The sequence below is a fragment of the Physella acuta genome, unplaced genomic scaffold, assembly GCF_028476545.2.
Source record: "Physella acuta isolate Inbredline_101_S28 unplaced genomic scaffold, ASM2847654v3 ptg000454l, whole genome shotgun sequence".
In the NCBI taxonomy this organism is placed as follows: Eukaryota; Metazoa; Mollusca; class Gastropoda; family Physidae; genus Physella; species Physella acuta.
This window is the reverse complement of record NW_026731973.1, coordinates 656,416-677,348: the sequence shown is the minus strand read 5'-3', so window position 1 is coordinate 677,348 and position 20,933 is coordinate 656,416. Positions and strand designations below refer to the sequence as shown.

The following is a 20,933-nucleotide window of genomic DNA, read 5'->3' as shown; positions in this document are numbered from 1 at the left end:
CTACAAATTCCAGGGATTAACACAAAATTAACAAAAATAAAAATAACAGATCGTTGTGGTTTAAGGGCTTTTAGAGTCATAGTATAATCCAAAAGCCAGGTGAAATATCCATAATTAGGCTTAATTAGTCTAATTACGCTAGCAAAATAAGCTGAAAAAGAGTGTCAAGTGAAAAGAAAACACAATTATATATATAAGCAGCGAGAGGATACTACTTCACAGCTTCCGTAAAAATAGCGATGACGTCACAATAAAAAATAACGTGCTTTCAGCGACGTTTTTGCAATGCCGATTTCTTAAAAGGAGAACATAATAATTACATTTTTTTTTCACTAAACGATCAATCTAATAATACTCGACCTAGGCATGCAGTTTTGACACCTTAGAGACCATTATTTAAAGTTTTTTAAGCTACTCAAACTGTACCCATGTTTACGTTTTACCATCAATGTCGGAAGCAAAAAAAAAAAAAAAAAAAATCTGCCAAAAATAGAATTGTCATCTTCAGATTGCTTAAAATACGCAAAAAAAAAACGCCATTTTTCGCGTGATAATTATTTTTAAAGTTAATGTTAAGGTGGTCTCTCGAACAAAGCAGAAAAAAATTGCCCAATCGTAGGCCAAGGTGTGATAGCCATGTTCTGGTTAGCAACCAAGGACGCTTTCAAGTTAGTGAGTCTCGCTACTATTTATGTATTTAAATATCAGCATACATGTTTGTTTACAAATAGTTTAACCTAGATGTTCGTGTCGCCGCCTAGTGTCAAGGGTGGGTACTCTGCGTAGCTTTATTGACCATTCTTTGTGGCGCCACCTACCGGCGCTTTCTGAAAAATACGGCCCATTTTAAAATAAAGATGGCAGCTGTTTTTCAGATGATGTTGAGATTGCGTAATTCAGAAAAACTTATCCATTAAGCTGTTATTTTATTATCTGGCGCTTGCACGGTAATATTCATTCAGGATGATTTTAGATACTGATGTCCGATAATAGACTCATCCATAAAATAGGTGTGTTGGGTTGTTAGATGTAGATCTAGATCTAGTAGTATTGTAATCTCTAGATCTAGTAGATCTGGTAGTAGGCTTTTCGACTCGCCGCCATCTTTCTAACCAACCTTTATCCGGACTTTTTCATGCGTACTTGAAAAAATTCGCCATTCCGATGAATGCCAATTCTAACCATCAGAATCGATAAATTAAATATTCTCGATACTATCATACGCGTTGAATTTTATCATTTAAATGTTTCATTGATAGAAGTAGCTGTTTACAATACTCGATACTGAAAGCGACCTAACGATGATGATAGCGAAAATCGATGGAAACCGCGCAGTACCGAACCGCTACTTTCGGAACAAAATTTCGGCTTTAAAAAAAGAGAATAAGTACAGGAACCTAGTAAGTAAGTAATGCCAAACCATTTTGATGGATGGTAATGTTGGTTTTATGGGCTTTAGAGCTCTTTATATACGAGATAATGCTTCTTTCGTGAAGTGATATCCTGATATAGTCTTCTAGATCTAGATATAGATCTACGCAAATAATGGCGGCCGAGTTAGAATTTTCATGACGGCCCATAGACTAGGCATGAAATAGAAAATTCGCACATTATTATTGCTGTTTAACAGTGTTTATTGGATTGGCAAGATCTAAGCCATTCTAAGCTTATAAAATAGGTTTTTTATGGATTAAATAAAATTTAAAGCTGTGGAAGTAATAGATCTAGTCCCATTCATTAATAATCTTCCATATTAGTTGGTTTTCTTATTAGGCCTAAATTCTTTAATTAAAATTGTCTGTCACTTATGATATATTATTACAAACCATATCACTTACTGGTTAATTTGAGACCAAATTTAATGGTCTAGCTTAATTCGGGGCCAAGAAAACAAACAAAAACAAAATGACCAATTAACTTCTTAAAATGCGAAACTCTTTTTCGCCATCAAAAAAGCTCAAAACGTTAGGTTGGTTTGTGTTTTCCATTCGTAGCATGATGTCATAGCAATTACGACAACATTGGGTATTTTAGTTACCAAAAAAAAACCAAAACATTTTGTTAGAAATAAAACTTTATATTCATTATGTTTATTAAAGAAATATCAGACATATTTATTATAAATTCTATGTACAATGTGCAATTTAAGACATTAGGCCTTCCATGATGAATTGAACAATCAATACCCATGAAGATGATAATAAAATTAATATCCAAAACTAAAAATAGATCTGACAGAAATCTAGATCTAGGCATTCTAACTGTAAAGACAATACAGTATTAGGTTAGATGATAAATCAACTTTTTTTAAAACTTTAAAATAAATACTCCACAATTATTTTTCTCTTCTGTAGTAGCATTAGGTTAGGCGAAGTTTTTTTTTTTTTACCTGCTATGCGTAGTAAATCTATAGTCCTGTAAGCTTGCATGAACTTAAAATGACCCTAAGTTGTTTTACAATTTGCTTGGTTTATGCGGGGAGGGGTGGGATTGCCCACTGACGATCTCTAACAGCAATCGTTAATGCTGTGACGTATGTATGGTAGGCCTGCTGAACTCACGGTGAACCCTCGACCGTGTCAACGTTTTTCTCCTGCAGACAAGAAAATGTAAGCAGTCGATCTCGCGAGCGATGCGAGCAATGATGTTTGGAAAATCTTGAATAATTATTTTATAAAATATTATTTCGATCAAAAAAATATTTTTAAAAAAGAAAGAAAGTAAAGCCGCTCGTGGCATTTCCTATGTGAAACAATAAAATAAAGCACAACTGATTTACTTCGGATTCGAACTCGGAGATTCTAGGTCACCTACCGCACCGTTCTGTTTACTCTGCCACACACCACGATGTATTGGAAAATAAAATATTAGACATTTTGTATCAAAAGATTGCTAAAAGGAAATAAATACTACTATATTTATTGATATCGTACTACGTAATAACTGAGTAACTGCGTAAATTTTACACACAATTCCTATATGTTTAACTAACACAACAGCATTAACGAGGTTGACCAAGTATATAAATAAAAAAAATTGCCAGTAGGCCTAATTAGATTTAACACAATAAAGGCTCGGAATGAGCATTGTTTAAAATACAATACTAAGGCCTAATTAAAAACTACATATAATTTCATATAAATTATGCAGTCGGGTAGGCCACGAAGTATTTAGATCTAGTATTTACAAGGTTAACGACCGGTCACGAATTATGTTCAATGAAACTAACAGTGCAGTCGACCTACTTGGCTTGCAGTGAAGAAAAAATTCAATATACTTATAAAATTACTAATACTTTAATACAATAATAATGTCCACAATTTCTACACACGCTACAACTGAATTATAATTAAAATACTAGACTTAACAGTGCATTCCGCAAAAAACAAAAATTAGTTGTTTCTATCTGACAACTAGCATAACAATGACGTAACGTTACTAAAAATAGCAGAGGCATGGTATTTCTATGGGGAATTGGATTTTGGAAAAGTGAAACATCATCAATGTAATTAATCATGGTAAATATCTCAAATATATATTTATCTAGGATCTGTCGAGCGCTGTTGCCCGGTGGTCGGTCGTTTTTCGTTGAAGTTCAGTTTCTCCTGAGAGTGCTCAACAAGCAATGCTTGTATTAATTATAACTAGATATCTCGCAAATTTTTCTGGCATTTAAGCCATAATATCCATTTCCTTAGCATTTCGCATTAAAATAATGATGAGATATTGCTAGATTAGCAGTTTTTTCATTTTTGTATATAGGCCCCCCCCCCCCCCCCCCCCCAAAAAAAAACACTTAAAATGCGAAAACCAAAAGAGCATGACGTTTCAGGGTCAGGCTCTGACTTCCGGTTTTGGTAAGGAGATTAACTAATATTAGTCAATAGGGTAGGCCTAAATATTGAAATAACTAAAATTTTAAATAGGTCCTAGATTCCTCTATCTAGATCTAAATAAATATTGCTGTCTAGGCGAAATTGACAAAAGTCTAAACTAATTGCATGCCATTTAAATTTTAAACTTTTTATTAGTAGTCTATAGCCTAACCAATGAGTAATATAAAAATCAAATAGAAATAATAGTTAAAATATAGTACTACAGTATAGAGGCAATGGAAATTTAAAAAAAAAAAAAACTAAGTCAAAGATAAAATAAAATAGGAACATTTAGCACTTCAACAACATGATCTAAAAATCTAAAGCAACATTACTACATTTTTTTAAAAAGAAAAAAGAAAACAGAAACAGTAACACTTTTAACAATGTAATATAATTTTACTTAAAAATAACAAACTAAACAACAGCAGGCCAAATGTTTTTTATATAGATCTAGTAGGTTCAGATTGGCAAATAAGGCAGCTGTATATCCTTCGGTTGCCACACACCTCGTCTAGTTTCTGTTACACTATTTATTCATTAGCAATCCTTGGATACTTATTAGAGTAGCCTACAACTAATGCTACTAATATTTAGATACTTCAGCATAATCCTAAACATATAATATTTCAGTATGAGTATAATACCCAGGTATTATTGATGCATAATTTCAGTCCCATCCCCTTAGACTTCATTATATTTGATTTTCTTTTTCTTCTAGCATGTATTCAACTTAAAAGTTTCTATTTCCAACATCCTTAAGCATCTATGTGCTAAGTTTTATCTTTATATCATCAATAACAACATAGATATGCAGTGTGAAAAGTGACTTGTGACAATCATTGTAGAACTGCACCACACACCTTAATTGGGCTTAATTAAGTTAATTATAAATTCTTTTCCTTTAAATTGATCTTTATTTCACTTGCATATTCCTGTTGTCTACACTCTCTAGCATCAGTATGAACATTTTTTACATTATATGTTTAATAACAACAATGTTATACAAACCCAAAGAAGGGCACTAAATATTTTGAAACTTTACTTGAACATATAAGCTGTTTTACCTAACATTTTAAAAATCATATAAAAAAAACTACTGAGTCTAGAATGATAATTTTTGTAGTTTATTAAATGGCAGATCCTCTTCTTGATTCTATGTAAATTTTATCATTAGTTTAAATAGAAACATTTTTACCAAAATGCCTATACTCTAGCGATGCTCGCTAACTTGAAAGCTTCCTTGGTTGTGTAAAATCACGATATAGCGTCGGAAATTATTGGGTAATGTTCGTTGAGTTTCGGTAACATTTGTTGCTGTAAACCATAGTTTATTTGACCGTTGAAAGAAAAATAAAGTCAAGTGCATTAAATTTATGTTTTAACTTAATTTAATGTTTAACTGACAAAAAAGAAGCAACAATTAGTAAATCTAAAATCTAAATATTATCTAAATGTTTTTTTTTTTAAGAAACACAGAAAAAACCTGCAGAAGATTGGCGACAACCAGTTCTAGTAGTCTAGTTCTGTTAGTAAAATAAATAAGACCATTAGAAAAATAACTAAAGTTAAGTAAAGTTTACTAAAGTAGTAAGAAGAACTAGAATAATGTTTAGTAGCTGCAATAATTAGCACATACACTTAAAATAATTAGAAATACAAAATAATTAGCAATACAGTATTTAAAATGCAACTAAAATCAATCCTTGCACATTTTTAAACATTATGTTATAAAACCAACGAGCCGACCCGCGGTCATACGCCGCTATTTTTAGTATTTAGTTTTTTTTTAGTATTTAGTTGTTTTTTCTAATTTTCAGTAATTCATAATTTGTGAATTCGACAGTACCAATGCTGCCACTGAAAATATTTGCTTTAAAACACTAAACCCCACTTCCCCCCCCCCCCCCCCCGTGAAAGCAGCCTCCTCTTAGTTACCTACTCTAAGTTTAAAATTTTAAAATAGTTTCAAACTATAAATTATCTGCCCCTAACAGCGTCACTAAACCCGGCTCTACGAATATAAACATTTAGCGTGAACCACAGCTTACCAGACCATGCCAGGGGGGGTGGTAGCGATAGAGAGGAAGAGAGGGGACTGCTAGGCGCGCTTGCAGCTTGTTTTCTAACGTCTCCTAGAAGAGAATTATATATATAGATATAAAAATAATATGGCGGCAAATAAATGATGGTTTACAGTATTTCTGGTGGTTTCCGGAACGGCTCGACAGACTACGCCATGGTTTTACTGTATTTTACTGCTGTACATTCCAGAATAATAACCAACGCTATTTCGTGATTTTACCCTTGTTGATAACCAGAACATGGCTACCACACCTTGGCCTATGATTGGGCAATTTTTTTCTGCATTGTTCGTGAGACCACCTTAACATTAACTTTAAAAATAATTATCTCGCGAAAAATGGCGTATTTTAAGCTATCTGAAGATGACAAAGCTATTTTTGCCAGAAAAAAAATTTGCCACTGACACCGACAATGTAGGTCAAACGTAAACATGGGTATAGTTTGAGTTGTTTTAAAACTTAAAATAATTGTCTGTAAGGTGTATAAATGGCACTGTAAGGTAGGGTATTATTAGATTGATCGTTTAGTGAAAAAATATTGTAATTATTTTGTATCCATTTTAGGAAATCGGCATCCCAAAAAGGTCACTGAAAGCACGTAATTTTTTATTGTGATCTCATCGCTATTGTTACGGAAGCTGTACAGTAGTATCCTCTCGCTGCTTATATAATTGTGTTTTCTTTTCACTTGATAGGCCTAATTAACGCTCTCGGGTGATAATTTAATGCGTTGACATTTTAAAAATCAAATAGACACACATCTTAATTAAATACATTTTATTTGAACTTTATATTAATCTAGGCCTACAATACTAATTATAACTTGAGATAACAAAGTACTTGGACTAGATTTAGCGCATGCTCACACTGTGCTGCGAGTTTTCTCTCGCTGGTTGACAAAAGAACGCAGGTGGACTGGCGATGTTTGTAATTTACCCATAGGGCCTATCTTCGGTCACATGCGATCATTTTAATGCGATTGGCCTCTTTTTATTTTATAGACCTGATTCATTGTATTTGATAGGCTAACTTTTCTGGTTGACAAAACTATGTGAGCGAGATGTCTTTCCCTCGCACTGCTCGTGACGCTGTTTAGAAGGCATTTCTCCCTGACTTGATCAATTTTAATGCTATTGCAGTTTTTTTTAATAAATCAAATACTTACAAATCTTAACAATATTTTAAACTGAGCAACGACAAAACTTTGTAAATAACACACCTGTCCCAAGTCAAGTGAGAGAGGAGGGTTAGATTCATTTTACAATGACATCGCTATATTTTATGAATTGCCCTAATTAAACATTGCTAAAGTAAAACACTTACACTAGTTAATAAAACATGCATGAGATTGAATATCTTTAAAAAGATTAGATCTATACTATATATTCTTAAACATGTTTTTCATTAGTTTGGGTTTAGTTTTCCTTTTTAAACACCCTTCCATTTAAAAAAAAATTAAATCAAATATTTAAAAATTCTAGAAATAGATCTAATTCCATCATAAATCAAATATTTAAAAATTCTAGAAATAGATCTAATTCCATCATATGATTTTTGTTCTGACGAATACAGTGTCTATACGAATAGAAATGTGGTAATAAAATCAAAAGTACTGTGCATATTCTGCTAAAATCAAATCAGCTGCAAGGTCCATCCTGCAGAGTTCTCCTCTTCAGATAGACACATGGTTATCACGGATTTTTTTTTTCATTGGTATTGTTTACGTCGAAAAATAACGAAATTGATAAGTTAGTGAGCATCGCTAATCTACTCTAGTCTAGTTAATCTAGTTTTATTAGGCCTAGGCCTATTTATTTTAATTATTATTTTATGAATGATTAGAAATGTTAGGCGTTGCCTACGACTGTAGGACTAACTACTCATAGTAACTGGGGTTTGGGTTAAGGACAGGGTTAGCATTGACATCAGCCAGCAATGTGTTTATTTAGAAAACTACCAGTAGGCCGTTCGATTCAACGCTTTGATTCATTTTCGTGGCATCTCACGGCTCATGCGCAGTCACTAAACGGTAGAGGGATAAAACTATCGATGACGAGGCTATCGTTAATTTTAGAAAACGGAACTGTCCGTTTCTATTTCAGTCTGTTATTTAAGAATTCCCAGATGTACTTTTGATCTAATTTTTTTTGTTTTTCTCGCAAGCAGCGCATAAGTGAAAATAGCTCTATGTAATCTTGTCTTTCAAAATCAACTGAAGTATTGCTTTAATCATAATCCAGCTTACGTGAATCATAAACTTAAAGTATTAATAAAGTATTAATTTAACACACATTACAAAACTGGTAATAATTTATGCCATTTTATTATAATCTTTTTTGGTGAAAACAAGGCGCAGGGAAAATGTGTGCTGCGCAAGACAGATTTATGTCTGATTTATATCTCGATTTATGTCTGTTTTATGTCTGTTTTTTATCATACCTAAAAATAGAATGTTTACTAAAATTATGAATTATTTGTTGGGGTTGCATATTCAGGGCTGCCTACCCCAAAACATTTTTCCCCGTAACAAGAGCATAGGTTTTCCGTAACTTTCCGTAACTTTCCGTATTTTTACACATTTTTTAAATACAATGTAAATAAGACCCATATTATATGATCGTAAAGCTCATCAGCGTAATGATGACAGTCGGCGACTCGTGCTACTTTTTATTTTATGGACTAATAATTAGTTTTTTAAAAAAAACGCTGTTAAATTCAGAATGTAAGGCGACAATGGAAAATTTCAAATAGGAATTGTTCTTGCAATGAGTAGTATGACGTATGTTATAGGCCAACACTACGGATATCTAAACCAATGTGAACTCAGTGACCCCTCGACTGTGCGTGTGTCAGGATTTTTTCTCCCGCGAACAAGAAAACTTAAGCGGCCGACGGGTGACGATGTTTAGAATTAGCATATTTCTTGAATATTTTTTTTTAATCTACATTTTATCAATGTAATATCTAGAAGAAAAGTACACTTTTAAAAATATGATCCGTAATTGATCTAGGTGAGCCTAGATCTCGTTGTTTAGTAAAATCTTGTCTTCTCGCACATCTCAAACAAAATGCCTCGATATCTCGCTATTTAGGCATTTAGCCGCAATCTATATATATAATTCTCTTCTGGGAGCCGTTAGAAAACAAGCCGCAAGCGCGCCTTACAGTCCCCTCTCTTCCTCTCTATCGCTACCACCCCCCACCCCCACACATGGTCAGGTGAGTTGTAGTTCACGCCAAATGTTTTGTTTGGTGACGGCTATTAGGGACAGATAATTCAGTTTGAAACTATTTTAAACTTAGAGGAGGTAACTAAGAGCAGGCTGCTTTCACGGGGGGGGGGGAATGGGGGTTTAGTGTTTTAAAGCAAATATTTTCAGTGGCAGCATTGGTACTGTCGAATTCACAAATTATGAATTACTGAAAAGTAGAAAAAAACAACTAAATAGCGGCGTATGATACACCGCGGGTCGGCTCGTATTAAATATTCCCCTTTCACCGCCTCAGCAAATATGTCTCGCCAGCCTGCGCGATGAGACTTTCAATGATTTAGGCCACGCCTTTTTTTTCTCTACGGACAACACCGACTCATGAGGTAACACAGACCACTCGCAGGGTCAATAGTTCACAATATAAACACGACTGCCGCCAGCCAAGACAAGAGCGGGAAGGGGAGGGGGGATTGTTACGGAATAGGCTGAGAACCTTAGAACCGGATAACACACTGAAATACTGAAATATAACTAGCTAAATTGAAATATAAAACTCAGACCGGGAACATACAGTTAAGTTACTACCAGAAATTATTTTTTTTTACACTAAAGTCGATTTTGATCTCTACTGAAATCAAAACCGTAATTTTGCAGCATAATCGTAATTCCGTAACCTGGGTGTCAAAATCGTAAAGTTACGGGCAAAACCGTACAAGTAGGCAGCCCTGCATATTTTGAAACTTGGTATACTTACCCTTTATCAATTTTCGAAAGCAGAGGATGCTGATTGTGGGTAAAACCTTAGTTTAGCGTCGGTTATTATTCCGGAATCGTATAGCAGTAAAAAACAGTAAAACAATGCCAAAGTCTGTCACACACTTCCAGAATTCACCGGAAGTACTGTAAACCTTACTTTATTTGGCATCATCTTTTATTTTTATACAGAATGTTTAAAATTTTGATAGATTTATTTTTGTAATCATTTTTTACATTTTTTAATCATTTTTACTATTTTCGTAATCTAGATTTTTTAAACTTGGCCTAACAGCTAGATCTAGATCTAAAATTAATTAATGGTCGCTAATCCGCTGCAAGCCAAAAACATTAAATTATTACATTTGACTTCATTATTTATATTAATATAGGGGGCCTATGTTTTTTTTTTTATTTTTAGATCTACTAATTTAAATCTACTATTATATTTATTCTTGTTTCCTTTTGTCGATTAAACTTAAAAAATTAAAAAGTTAATTTACTACAATCGACTTTCAATTTATTTATATTTCAATGGTCAAATAAACCATTGTTTACCGTAACTCTAGTTACCGAAACTCAACAAACATTACCCGATAATTTCCGACGCTAAACTAAGGTTTTACCTGATTGTGTATAAATAATAAATATAGTCATAAAACACAGAAATATAAAGTTCCAATTGCAATGTGCCACACCCCCTTTAAAAAACTCGTGATTTATTAAATGTTTATTTCAATTAACAACAGTAATTAAAATAAATTTTCTAATTTTTATTACTTATTTGGGTAAGATTAAGCACATTTTTACTATTAATTTAAAAAAAACATCAGTAAATTCTGTTTTAGTGAAGGTCACGGCAAGTATTTTATTCTTCAGTCAAGTTCAGTGGAGGGGGACATAGGCTGACCTGACTGGAATTTTTTTTTCAGTAATAATGACTTTGCACAGAAAGTTAAAATATTGCTAAATTGGCTTAGTTTACTAGTGTGCTAGCTACTATTGTTACATTTTTTATTAAAAAAAAATCATTTTGAAATTTACATCAAAATGCCTACTACCAGTAACCTAACACCCCCTGTTAAAGAAAATTCTATTATCGGACACAGGTAGGCCTATATAAATTCCCCCTTCATTCAATTAGATCTGAATTTACTATTAATACAGAAATTTTTTTTTTGCAAACATGTTCCAAGCGGACAATGACATTGGAAAAGTCGCTAAATGCAGACTGTATTTTGTGGCAGCAACATTTTTTTAATAACTTACAGGCCTAGAAGAATTATCTATAGTCAATACATGGGGAACTAATGAGAAGATATGTAATTTTTTTTTGCTCAATAGTTTTTGCACCTAAAAAGCTTTGTTATAAAGCACAAAAAAGACAAACAGATCACATGACTGTTGACCATGCAAGTATATATTTAGGAAATACTAATATTTTTTTACATATTTACATAATGTATTATACAGAAATTATTTTTTTATAGCCACGAACAATAGTGAAAATGCATCATTCATATATCCTCTCATATCTTGTGGTTATATTTTGCTTCTATTTGTAGGCTTACATATTTTTAGAATTTTTTAATTGAATGTATATTTTAGAATTTTCAAGAGAAGTTTATTTAATTTAATATATTATTATTTTTTTTTACTAATTATTTTGAGTGCTGCATGGTAGAATCACTAGTGTGAAGAAATATCAAGTATGGGTTTTAATTGAGTTTATTTTGTTATTAGTGCTAATGACATAATGTTTTATTTAATTAATTCATTATATCTTAATTAAGTTTAGGGTCAAGGGTTGGGTTAAGGCTAGGTTAAAAGGTCAGGGATAGAAATTAATGAAATAAGTATATTTTGACATATAAAATGTGTCATTGTTTTTCATCTGCCACTTTCGTGTTATGTTCGAAGAAATACGCAATATCTTCTCTCATCCTTTCAAAGACATAAACACTGCTCTTATTTCCTGCTAACCAAGTGACTTTATAATATAATCACCACTTTTCAATTTAACATTTATAACATTTTTAATCATCAGTTGATTTATAAAAAAGCAGTCAAGAATGGAAGAGGAAACAGAGCATTTAGCTGCAATGTTGTCTATTGTAGATGAACAGTCACACAAATTAACGGAATTTTTAAACTCTGAAGATTTGAAACCAGATCTATCAACAATATTTTCATCTTCTCAAGACATAAAAACAGAATTTACAACATTTTCATCTATGGTTAATGCAAAACCCAACTTGACATTCACAGCTTCTCAAGATGTTAAACCATATACTACAACAGAATTTTCATCTTCTAAAGGCACAGAAACAGAATTTTCAAGTTTTTCATCTTTTGATAAATTTACACTCTACCAAACATTTATAGGCTTGCAAGATGTTAAACCTGATGTTACAACTGAGTTTTTAATTTTTAAGGATAAAAAGCCTGCTGTATCAACATTATCAACATCTGAAGATAACAAATCAGAAGTCACAACTTTATCAAGTAGTAAAGATTCAAAACCAGATTTATTGACAGGATTTTTATTTTTTGAGGATAAAACACAAAAAAGGCTTGAACTTCAAGTTGAAGAAAATCTCCAGTTTTCTAGAGACAAAAGATATCAAATTGTTTCTAGTCACGAACACAAATGGTTTTATCAAAGTTCTAACTTTAAAAAACATAAAACAGCTCAAGACGGAAATGAGCAAGTTGAATATGATGGTGACTGTGAGAATCTTTCTCAAAGTTGTAATTTCAGTAAAAATAAAAAAGTGCTCTCAAGAGATCAGCAATACATGTGTAATGTTTGTAATAAAGGGTTCTCTAATCAATGTAAATTATATACACATCTGAAAATGCATTCGGGAGATAAGCCACATGAATGTGATGTTTGTCATAAAAAGTTTGGTCAGAAGACAAATTTATTACAACACAAAAATGTTCATTCAGGAGATAAGCCATATAAATGTGATGTTTGTCATAAAAGGTTTACTCAAAGTTCTGGTTTAAGTAAACACAAAAGAATTCATACAGGAGTAAAGCAATATGAATGTGATGTTTGTCATAAAAAGTTTGGTCAGAAGATAAATTTATTACAACACAAAAATGTTCATTCAGGAGATAAGTCATATGAATGTGATGTTTGTCATAAAAGGTTTACTGAAAGTTTTGTTTTAAGTAAACACAAAAGAATTCATACAGGAGTAAAGCCATATGAATGTGATGTTTGTCATAAAAAGTTTTATCAGAAGACAAATTTATTACAACACAAAAATGTTCATTCAGGAGATAAGTCATATGAATGTGATGTTTGTCATAAAAGGTTTACTCAAAGTTCTGGTTTAAGTAAACACAAAAGAATTCATACAGGAGTAAAGCCATATGAATGTGATGTTTGTCATAAAAAGTTTGGTGAGAAGATACATTTATCGACTCACAAAAATGTTCATTCAGGAGAAAGGCTACATGAATGTGATGTTTGTCATAAAAAGTTTTCTCACAGTTCTACTTTGAAAAACCATAAAAAGGTTCATTCAGGAGAAAGGCCACATGAATGTGATGTTTGTCATAAAAGGTTTTCTCAAACTTCTACTTTGAAAACCCATAAAAAGGTTCATTCAGGAGAAAGGCCACATGAATGTGATGTTTGTCTTATAAGGTTTTCTCAAAGTACTTATTTAAGCATTCATAAAAAGTTTCATTCAGTAGAAAGGCCACATGAATGTGATGTTTGTCATGAAAGGTTTTTTCAAAGTCATCATTTAAGAAGACATAAAATGGTTCATTCAGGAGAAAGGCCACATGAATGTGATGTTTGTCATAAAAGGTTTTCTCAAAGTCATCATTTAAGAAGACATAAAAAGGTTCATTCAGGATAAAGACCACGTGAATGTGATGTTTGACATCCAAGGTTTTCTCAAATTTCTTGTTTATCTTCACCCAAAAAAAAATCATTAAAGAGAGAGGCCACATGATAGTGATATTTATCACAAAAAATTGACTCTGAGGAATAATTTGTTATGATTTTTGTGTTTTTACAGGTTATAAGCCATATGTATGTATACAAAATTTTCTTAAAGCTCTTATTTAAGTGCTCTTGAAAAAGTCATTCAAAAGACAGGCCACATTAATCTGGTATTTGTCAGAGATTTTCTCAAAGTTCATTCAGGAGATAAGCCACATGAATGTTGATGTTTGTCACAAAAGATTTTGTCAATTATCTAATTTAAATACTCATAAAAATTCATTGTAGAGGTAATCCAGGAAATTCATCATGACTAAAAACCAATTTAATGTCATTTTTAACATAAATAATTAATACTAGAGTAAATTATTATTGAATATCTTGTTATAATTTTTTCTCTTCACATAACTTTAACTAGTGGTCATCCAATAGTGGAACTTTAACTAGTGGTCATCCAATAGTGGGCCATAGTTTATTAATTTTAATATTTGTATTATGAAGAGGTTGTTTTGTTAAAGAGTATACCATGTCAATTATTATACACGAGCCGACCCACTTGGCGAAACACTGGGCAGATGAAGTAGTGTTGGGTAGGTGTAAAGTTCACATGTGACTACAGCATATGAAGAGATAGTGTGGTCAGACCCACGCTCAGCCAAAATCTGTGTTTTCACAGACAAAAACATGTCTGAGTTGGGAGGACACTGGGTAGGTGAAGTAGAGTTGACCTGTTTTTATGACCTCAGCATATGAAGATTATGTTGTCAGACCCATGCTCAGACGAAGTCAGTGTTTTTAAAAGACAAAAACGTCTGAGGTGTGACGCCTTTTTGAATGTGGAGTCTGGTTATTTTGTGATGATAAGTGACAGACGTTATGTCATTTATGGATGACCCCCGAAACGCACATTTATCTAATGATAACGGGTAGTCTAGTTAGTACATAAAAGCTTGTTATTAAAACATTTTTTTAATGAAATTTTTTTTTAGTACTGTACATGTTTTTATTTACAATAGAGTTTCATGACTAAAAACAATTGCGCACCTATTGAACGTGATGACGCGTGTGGTGTGGTTGGATAGATACGCCTACTAATTCGGTCCAAATTTTAATTAATTCATAAAAAATTAATTAGGCATCCAATTAAGTCAAATTTAATTTCAGTCAGACCGCATTGTCTTCATGTCTTGACCCACGTGCCAACTGTGAACCGTATGGGTCAAGTAGAAGTGTCAGAGTTTTCGCTCCGGCGTTTTGATCTAGACTGACGACAGAGGAAGCGAGTTAAATAAAAGCTTGTAAAAATTGGAATTCGTTGATCGCCATATGGTTGGGTTAGTAAATAAGTTAGTATCAAGCTCTTCAAGAAAAAACAATACTTCTGAAGAATTTTTTTTTTTTAAATTAGCAAACATCTAAATCGTTCTTCCAAAAGTGATTTTAATTACCTAAAAATAAAACATAATTTTCAAAAGGTTGGCAATGTACAACAAGAAAATATAAATGTCAACAGTATGTGTAATGACCAATACAATAAATACACCAACAACATGACTCGTCTAATACTCCGTGAAACTTCGATGTTGCAGTAAGGCAGAGTAAGGGGTCGTCCATAAATAACGTCACACTCGTAGGGGAAGGGGGGTCCATAATTTAGTGACGGTGTGTGATGAGGAGGAGGGGTGGGGGTGGGTTCAGATGGTGTGACGTCACACTTTTGAATTAACAAAACAATGTTAGAAAATTAATTTTAGCCGTTATTTCGCGTTTTAGAAAATGATTTTAATAAATTATAATAGGGAGTGATTAATGATTAAAATACTCTATGTTGGCAGTTTTTTGGAAAAATATCAATGTTTTAAGAAAAATTCCACTGCAATTTTGAGGTGGGGGGGTGTCGGCAGAGGTGTGACGTCATTTTAGTGGAGGGGTTCTGGCCTTTTGTGACGACGTGTGACGGAGGGAAGGGTGGGAGAGGTAAAAATCGTCAAAAAAGCGTGACGTCATTTATGGGTGACCCCTAAGGTCTCCCACTGTAACGTGAATTAAATCACATGCAGGACAAGCTCTTCGTGTAATAGTGATGGTGTAACATCTAGAAGCCCTATAAAATATAAGTAACACTTAGTTTGCTTTATAATGGCATGACAGTGCGATGACTAGGCTACACTCTATGTGGGTAGTATACAGACTAAAACAATGTATTACAACCAGGTCAGATGAACACTCAACAAGGGTTTTGGCCGGCAAATAAAACAGGTCTGATGACTACGTGACATTTCAATGGCGTCAAATTTCGGCCTGTAGTTAAATATTGTTTAAATATTGTTAAAACGTATTGAAACTTATTTTTAAAAAAAAAAGTTAAATGAAAAAGAACTAGAGTCTATTTAATATAATTAAAAGAAGCTTAAACATATTGATCACACATTTAATGAATTATAAATGGTTACAAAGTGCTAAGGTAAAAACAAAGTAGTAAACATTTTTCCTTAAACCTAGAAACCCATAGGGTATATAAATTATAGTTCTTATGTTTTTTGACCTGGTCAGATGTAGAGATGCACTACATGCAGCTGCCTTTACTTTATATCATATTATACTCACAAGTCCGTTGGGTGAACCATTGTATGTAGAAACAAGGTGGGGGGAGTAATAGAGTCCTTTCATATGGCGTCACGTCCGTTCGTGAATGTAAACATCTGCCATCCCGGTGTACAGATCTACATTTAAAATGGTGATTTGTGCGGTGAAAGGTTGTGATACTCGAAGTGGCAGATCTAAGGGGATTCCTTTATTTCGACTGCCAAGGTTCATATTAAACCAAGATGATAGAGATCGACAGTTAACAGAACGTAGAAGCCGTCAATTTTTAGCCAATATTTACCGCAGCGGTGTGAGTGAAGCAGAGGCAATTAACATGCGAATCTGTTCTCGACACTTTGTTTCAGGTAGGGACAGTAAAATAGTAATCTTCATTTTAATTTTAAAAGATAACTACTAATAAAAAAATTATGCTCGACCTTCACAAACACTAATAGTAAAAGACAAAGTCAAAAATAATAAGAAGAATAATCTATATACTACTAAAACTCAAGTTTGTTTACATGTTTGAATATTTATTTGTTTGTCTGATTTGGTAAAAAAGTAAAAGTTTCCCTTTCAAACCTGACGGTCTATGGGGCAAGTGAAGTAGAGTTCACTTGTTTCTGTGACCTCGGCATATGAAGAGATAGTGTGGTCAGCACTATGCCCAACCGCCTTTACTTTCCCTAACGTGAGTTAGGTACCCATCAGAGTTGGTTGGACTCAGGGACGGTCTACTGACTTGAACCCGGATTCGAACTCGAGACTTACGGGTTAGCAGTCCAACTCTCTACCGCTAGACCACTCCGTCTGATTTGGAACTGTAAGGAAACTGCTCTATATAAAATAGTATGTAGGTAGAGAACAATTTTTGTTTGCTGACAGACTGTTAATCAGACATTTATTTAAAGACGTTAATTAATTTATTGATTTATTCATAGGTAGATTAACCACATTAATTTTAAAGTTTTAGAACAATGGCTTAACTTTAACTGAATATTGATGTTTGATAACTCATTTTTTTGTTTGTTTTTCTGATTTGTTATTGGGGAAATTCTGCATTATGTGTAGATCTGTAAAATAGGATTTTGTGTGGTAAATATTGTTCTTTCTTAAACACACTGTTAATTACAAACTAATTTAAAGCCGTTAATTAATTTATTGATATATTCATTGGTAGATTAACCACATTAATTATAAAAGTTTAGAACAATAACTTTAGTAATAGTAAAAAGATTTATTTTCTTTTTACAACAATGGTTTTAATTATTTTTTCTTAAGGCCTATATGTGAATGATAAGGTTGACTATCAAGACCTCGCGGGCCACAGGGCAGGTGAAGTAGAGTTCACCTGTTTCTATGTTCTCAGCATATGAAGTGATAGTGTGGTCAGAGCCATGCTCGGCCGGAATCGTTTTTTTTTTTTAAATACAAACATGTCTGAGACTTGGCGGGGCACTGGGCAGGTGAAGTAGAGTTTAGTAGAGTTTTAAAAATATAAAAAACGTCTTTTTGAATGTGGGGTTTGGTTATTTTGGAATGATAGGTGCTGGCAGACGTAACGTCATTTATGGATGACCCCTCGAAACCCACAGTTATCTAACTAGACAACGGGTTGTCTAGTAAGATTTAATTGTTATAATAGAATAGTGATTTAATATTGAGATCTAGCTCTAAACATGGCGTAAACAAAATTCGGACCACAGATCTAGATTCTGGATTTAGGGTGACTGGCTCCGCTGGGTAGACATAGAATCTAGAATCTACTTAGGCCTATTTACTTAAATTTAATTACAAAATTTAGATCTACATTCGTTTCAAAATACACCCATAATAAATCAAACGTAGTCATAATAATAAAGCATTTAATTGTCTCTAATATCTAAAATCTCGCTCTATAATCTAATCATTTTTTTAGCAAACGAAATTTTCTGAAATTGAAATAGATCTAGATTGTATGACTAGACGTAGATCTAGAATCTGTTACTTAACCCTTTATTACGGAATTAAGTTCTGAATGAATTTTTTTCTTAAACAATGTGTTAGCATATTGCTTTTGGCACATTTAAAGCATATGCCGAAGGAAATTTCGTTTCATAAATTTTTAACGGCCCAAACATGTATTTGGTACTTATAAGTACCGTCAGGAATGTAGGACATTTTTTCCAAAAAAATTTTTTTTCCGAAACAGGAACAAACGATACCATTTAGTAACTAATAACATGGCAATGATTATAAAAATCATTTTTGTAATTTTCACACATAAATACAGCACAAAAGTGTATTTTGAGTACGATTTTTACTGGATTTTCTATCGGAACACATCTTAGACTTCAAACAAAGCAAACGTTGCCGACATGTCATGCTCCCTCATTCTTATCTGTGGTCTTTTTGGTGTAGCAACGGATGCCGGACTGAACAGGCCTTTTCTGGATGCTTCCAATAGCTATTACAATGAGCCGCATAAACAAACAAAAGCCTAGTCATTCAGCACACAACTAGGGCCTACTAGTAATACTAGTATATTTGTAGGCTACTAGAATCTTATGACAAGTCTACACTACAGTGTAAAGTTCATTAAATTTTGAAAAGTTTATACAAGCATATAGTTGATATTATTCTAGTAGAAAGCTTTAATAAATTACCAAGGCCTATCTACTTTGTGTCTTTTTACAGCAATATGTATCTGATACTGGACTGAGTTTAATTATATCCAAATGCATATCTAGTAATTAGTCTACTAAGTTTATGTAGCCGAGTACTAGAATCTAGATCATACCAGCCAACAGGAAATAATCACATTATTATTATTTGGTTAATGATTAGGCTAATTATTTTTTTTAAATTCACTGTTTATAAAAGAAACAAATCAAGCTAGATAGAAACATTTTACGTGAGATGGTTTAGAATAATAACAATGGACCCAGTCTGCAATTGCAGGTCTACATAGGGCCTACAGTCTAGTAGTTTACAGTAGGCACCTAGTGTGTAGCTAGTATACTAGTGTGTAGCTGTCCAGAGTTAAAATTCTTAGATGTAAAAAGGAATGGTACAAACTAATCTGCCTTAATGCTTTCCCCTGATAAGCCATGTGTGCTATAAATAACATAACATGACATCGAGGTGAGAAATGTTAAGGGGAGAGCAGTGGGACTTTCCTCTTTGTTCTCCCTGCTGGGCTTTGAGGGTCAAAATTATTTAAAAGATACTATCTCTGTGGGGCTGGGTATCACGGAGGTGAGAAATTTTTAGGAGAGGGCAGTGGTACTAACTCAACTTTGGTTTTATTGTGGGCTAGAAAAGGTGGGGGCTGGCCATCATGAGGGTTGAACATCAGTATGTCAGTACTGTGTCTGATCACTTCCCTGCTGGATTATAAGGGTCTTAAATTGTATAACATGCTACCCAGATTGGCTGAGATCTAAGAACAGCAGTGGTTATTACCCATCTATCTATCTATACATATAAAAAGTAATGTTTGTGTGTGTGTGTGTGTGTGTGTCTGTTTTATGCATTACTACACCTCTTATCACATCGCCGTGAAACTTTGGGAAGTTGTTGAAAATATTCCTGGGGAGGTTTCTCTACATGGGTATATATAAAAATAAAAGTCGATTTTGGTTTGACAGCGTTCACCCGATAGCCATGAGACTTTAGGGAATTGATTAGAACTATCTCGGAAAGGGTTCTGTACAAAAATAATTCTTAATTTCGCAAGGGCGGCGCCACGGGAGGGTGCGGTTTTTCTCAATATACGGTATATAAAAATATTAAGTGATTTACGTGACACCGTTCACACGATCGCCATGAAACTTAGGGAAGTTGTTGAGAATATTTCTGGGGAGGTTTCTGCGAAAAAAACATTTTCAAATTCGCAGGGGAGGCACCCCGGCAGGGCGCGATTTGTTTTTTCTCTCTATACAGTTTATAAAAATAAAAGTCTATTTCGGTTTCACACCGTTCATCCGTGTACCATGAAACTTTGGGGAGATGATTAGATCACTCAATGGTAGGGTTCTGCAAAAAAAATATTTTTTAATATTGCAAAGGCGGTGCCCCCCGGAGGGGGGGGGAGCGATTGTTTTCTCTATACACAGTATATAAAAAGTAAAACTCGGATGCGGTTCATCCGAGTGCCATGAAACTTTAAGGAGTACATGAGAATACTCCCGAGAATATTTCTGCGAAATAGAAAACTAAAGTTTCTTATGGGCGGCGCCATGTAGGGTACACTTTTCGTCAATACACGGTTTGGCGCCCAAAGTTTTAGAGCGACTATGTTGGCACTTGGCATCCGTTAATCGAGCGTTCTGCATAGCGAGTAAGAGGTACTTCTATATACAGCGGTAAAACTACAACAGGCTTCTAAAAATAACTTTGTAACGCGAGGAAATCCTGTACTGTTTCGTCACCTTGCGAAAGATAAAAAAATAACTTTTTGAATATGAGGAGCCTA

General features: G+C 33.5%; 1 protein-coding gene across 4 annotated transcripts; it reads left to right on the top strand.

The window, feature by feature from the left end:
* The first annotated feature begins 817 nt into the window (after positions 1 to 817).
* LOC131943381 (zinc finger protein ZFP2) lies at positions 818 to 15,420 on the top strand. 4 transcript variants are annotated; one of them, XM_059303475.1, is made up of 2 exons: positions 818 to 947; positions 11,972 to 15,420. In XM_059303475.1, the coding sequence occupies exon 2, from the start codon at positions 11,997 to 11,999 to the stop codon at positions 13,803 to 13,805; it is 1,809 nt and encodes a 602-aa protein (XP_059159458.1). In that variant the 5' UTR covers positions 818 to 947; positions 11,972 to 11,996; the 3' UTR covers positions 13,806 to 15,420. The 4 variants fall into 4 exon arrangements, with proteins under 4 accessions (XP_059159458.1, XP_059159459.1, XP_059159461.1 ...); XM_059303476.1 differs by having other exon boundaries at positions 818 to 1,010; XM_059303478.1 differs by lacking the exon at positions 818 to 947 and adding an exon at positions 1,060 to 1,400.
* Positions 15,421 to 20,933: the final 5,513 nt, after the last annotated feature.

Bases quoted from the DNA above. Each gene is read 5' to 3' on its own strand.
- LOC131943381 (XM_059303475.1), top strand. From the start codon at position 11,997: ATGGAAGAGGAAACAGAGCATTTAGCTGCAATGTTGTCTATTGTAGAT.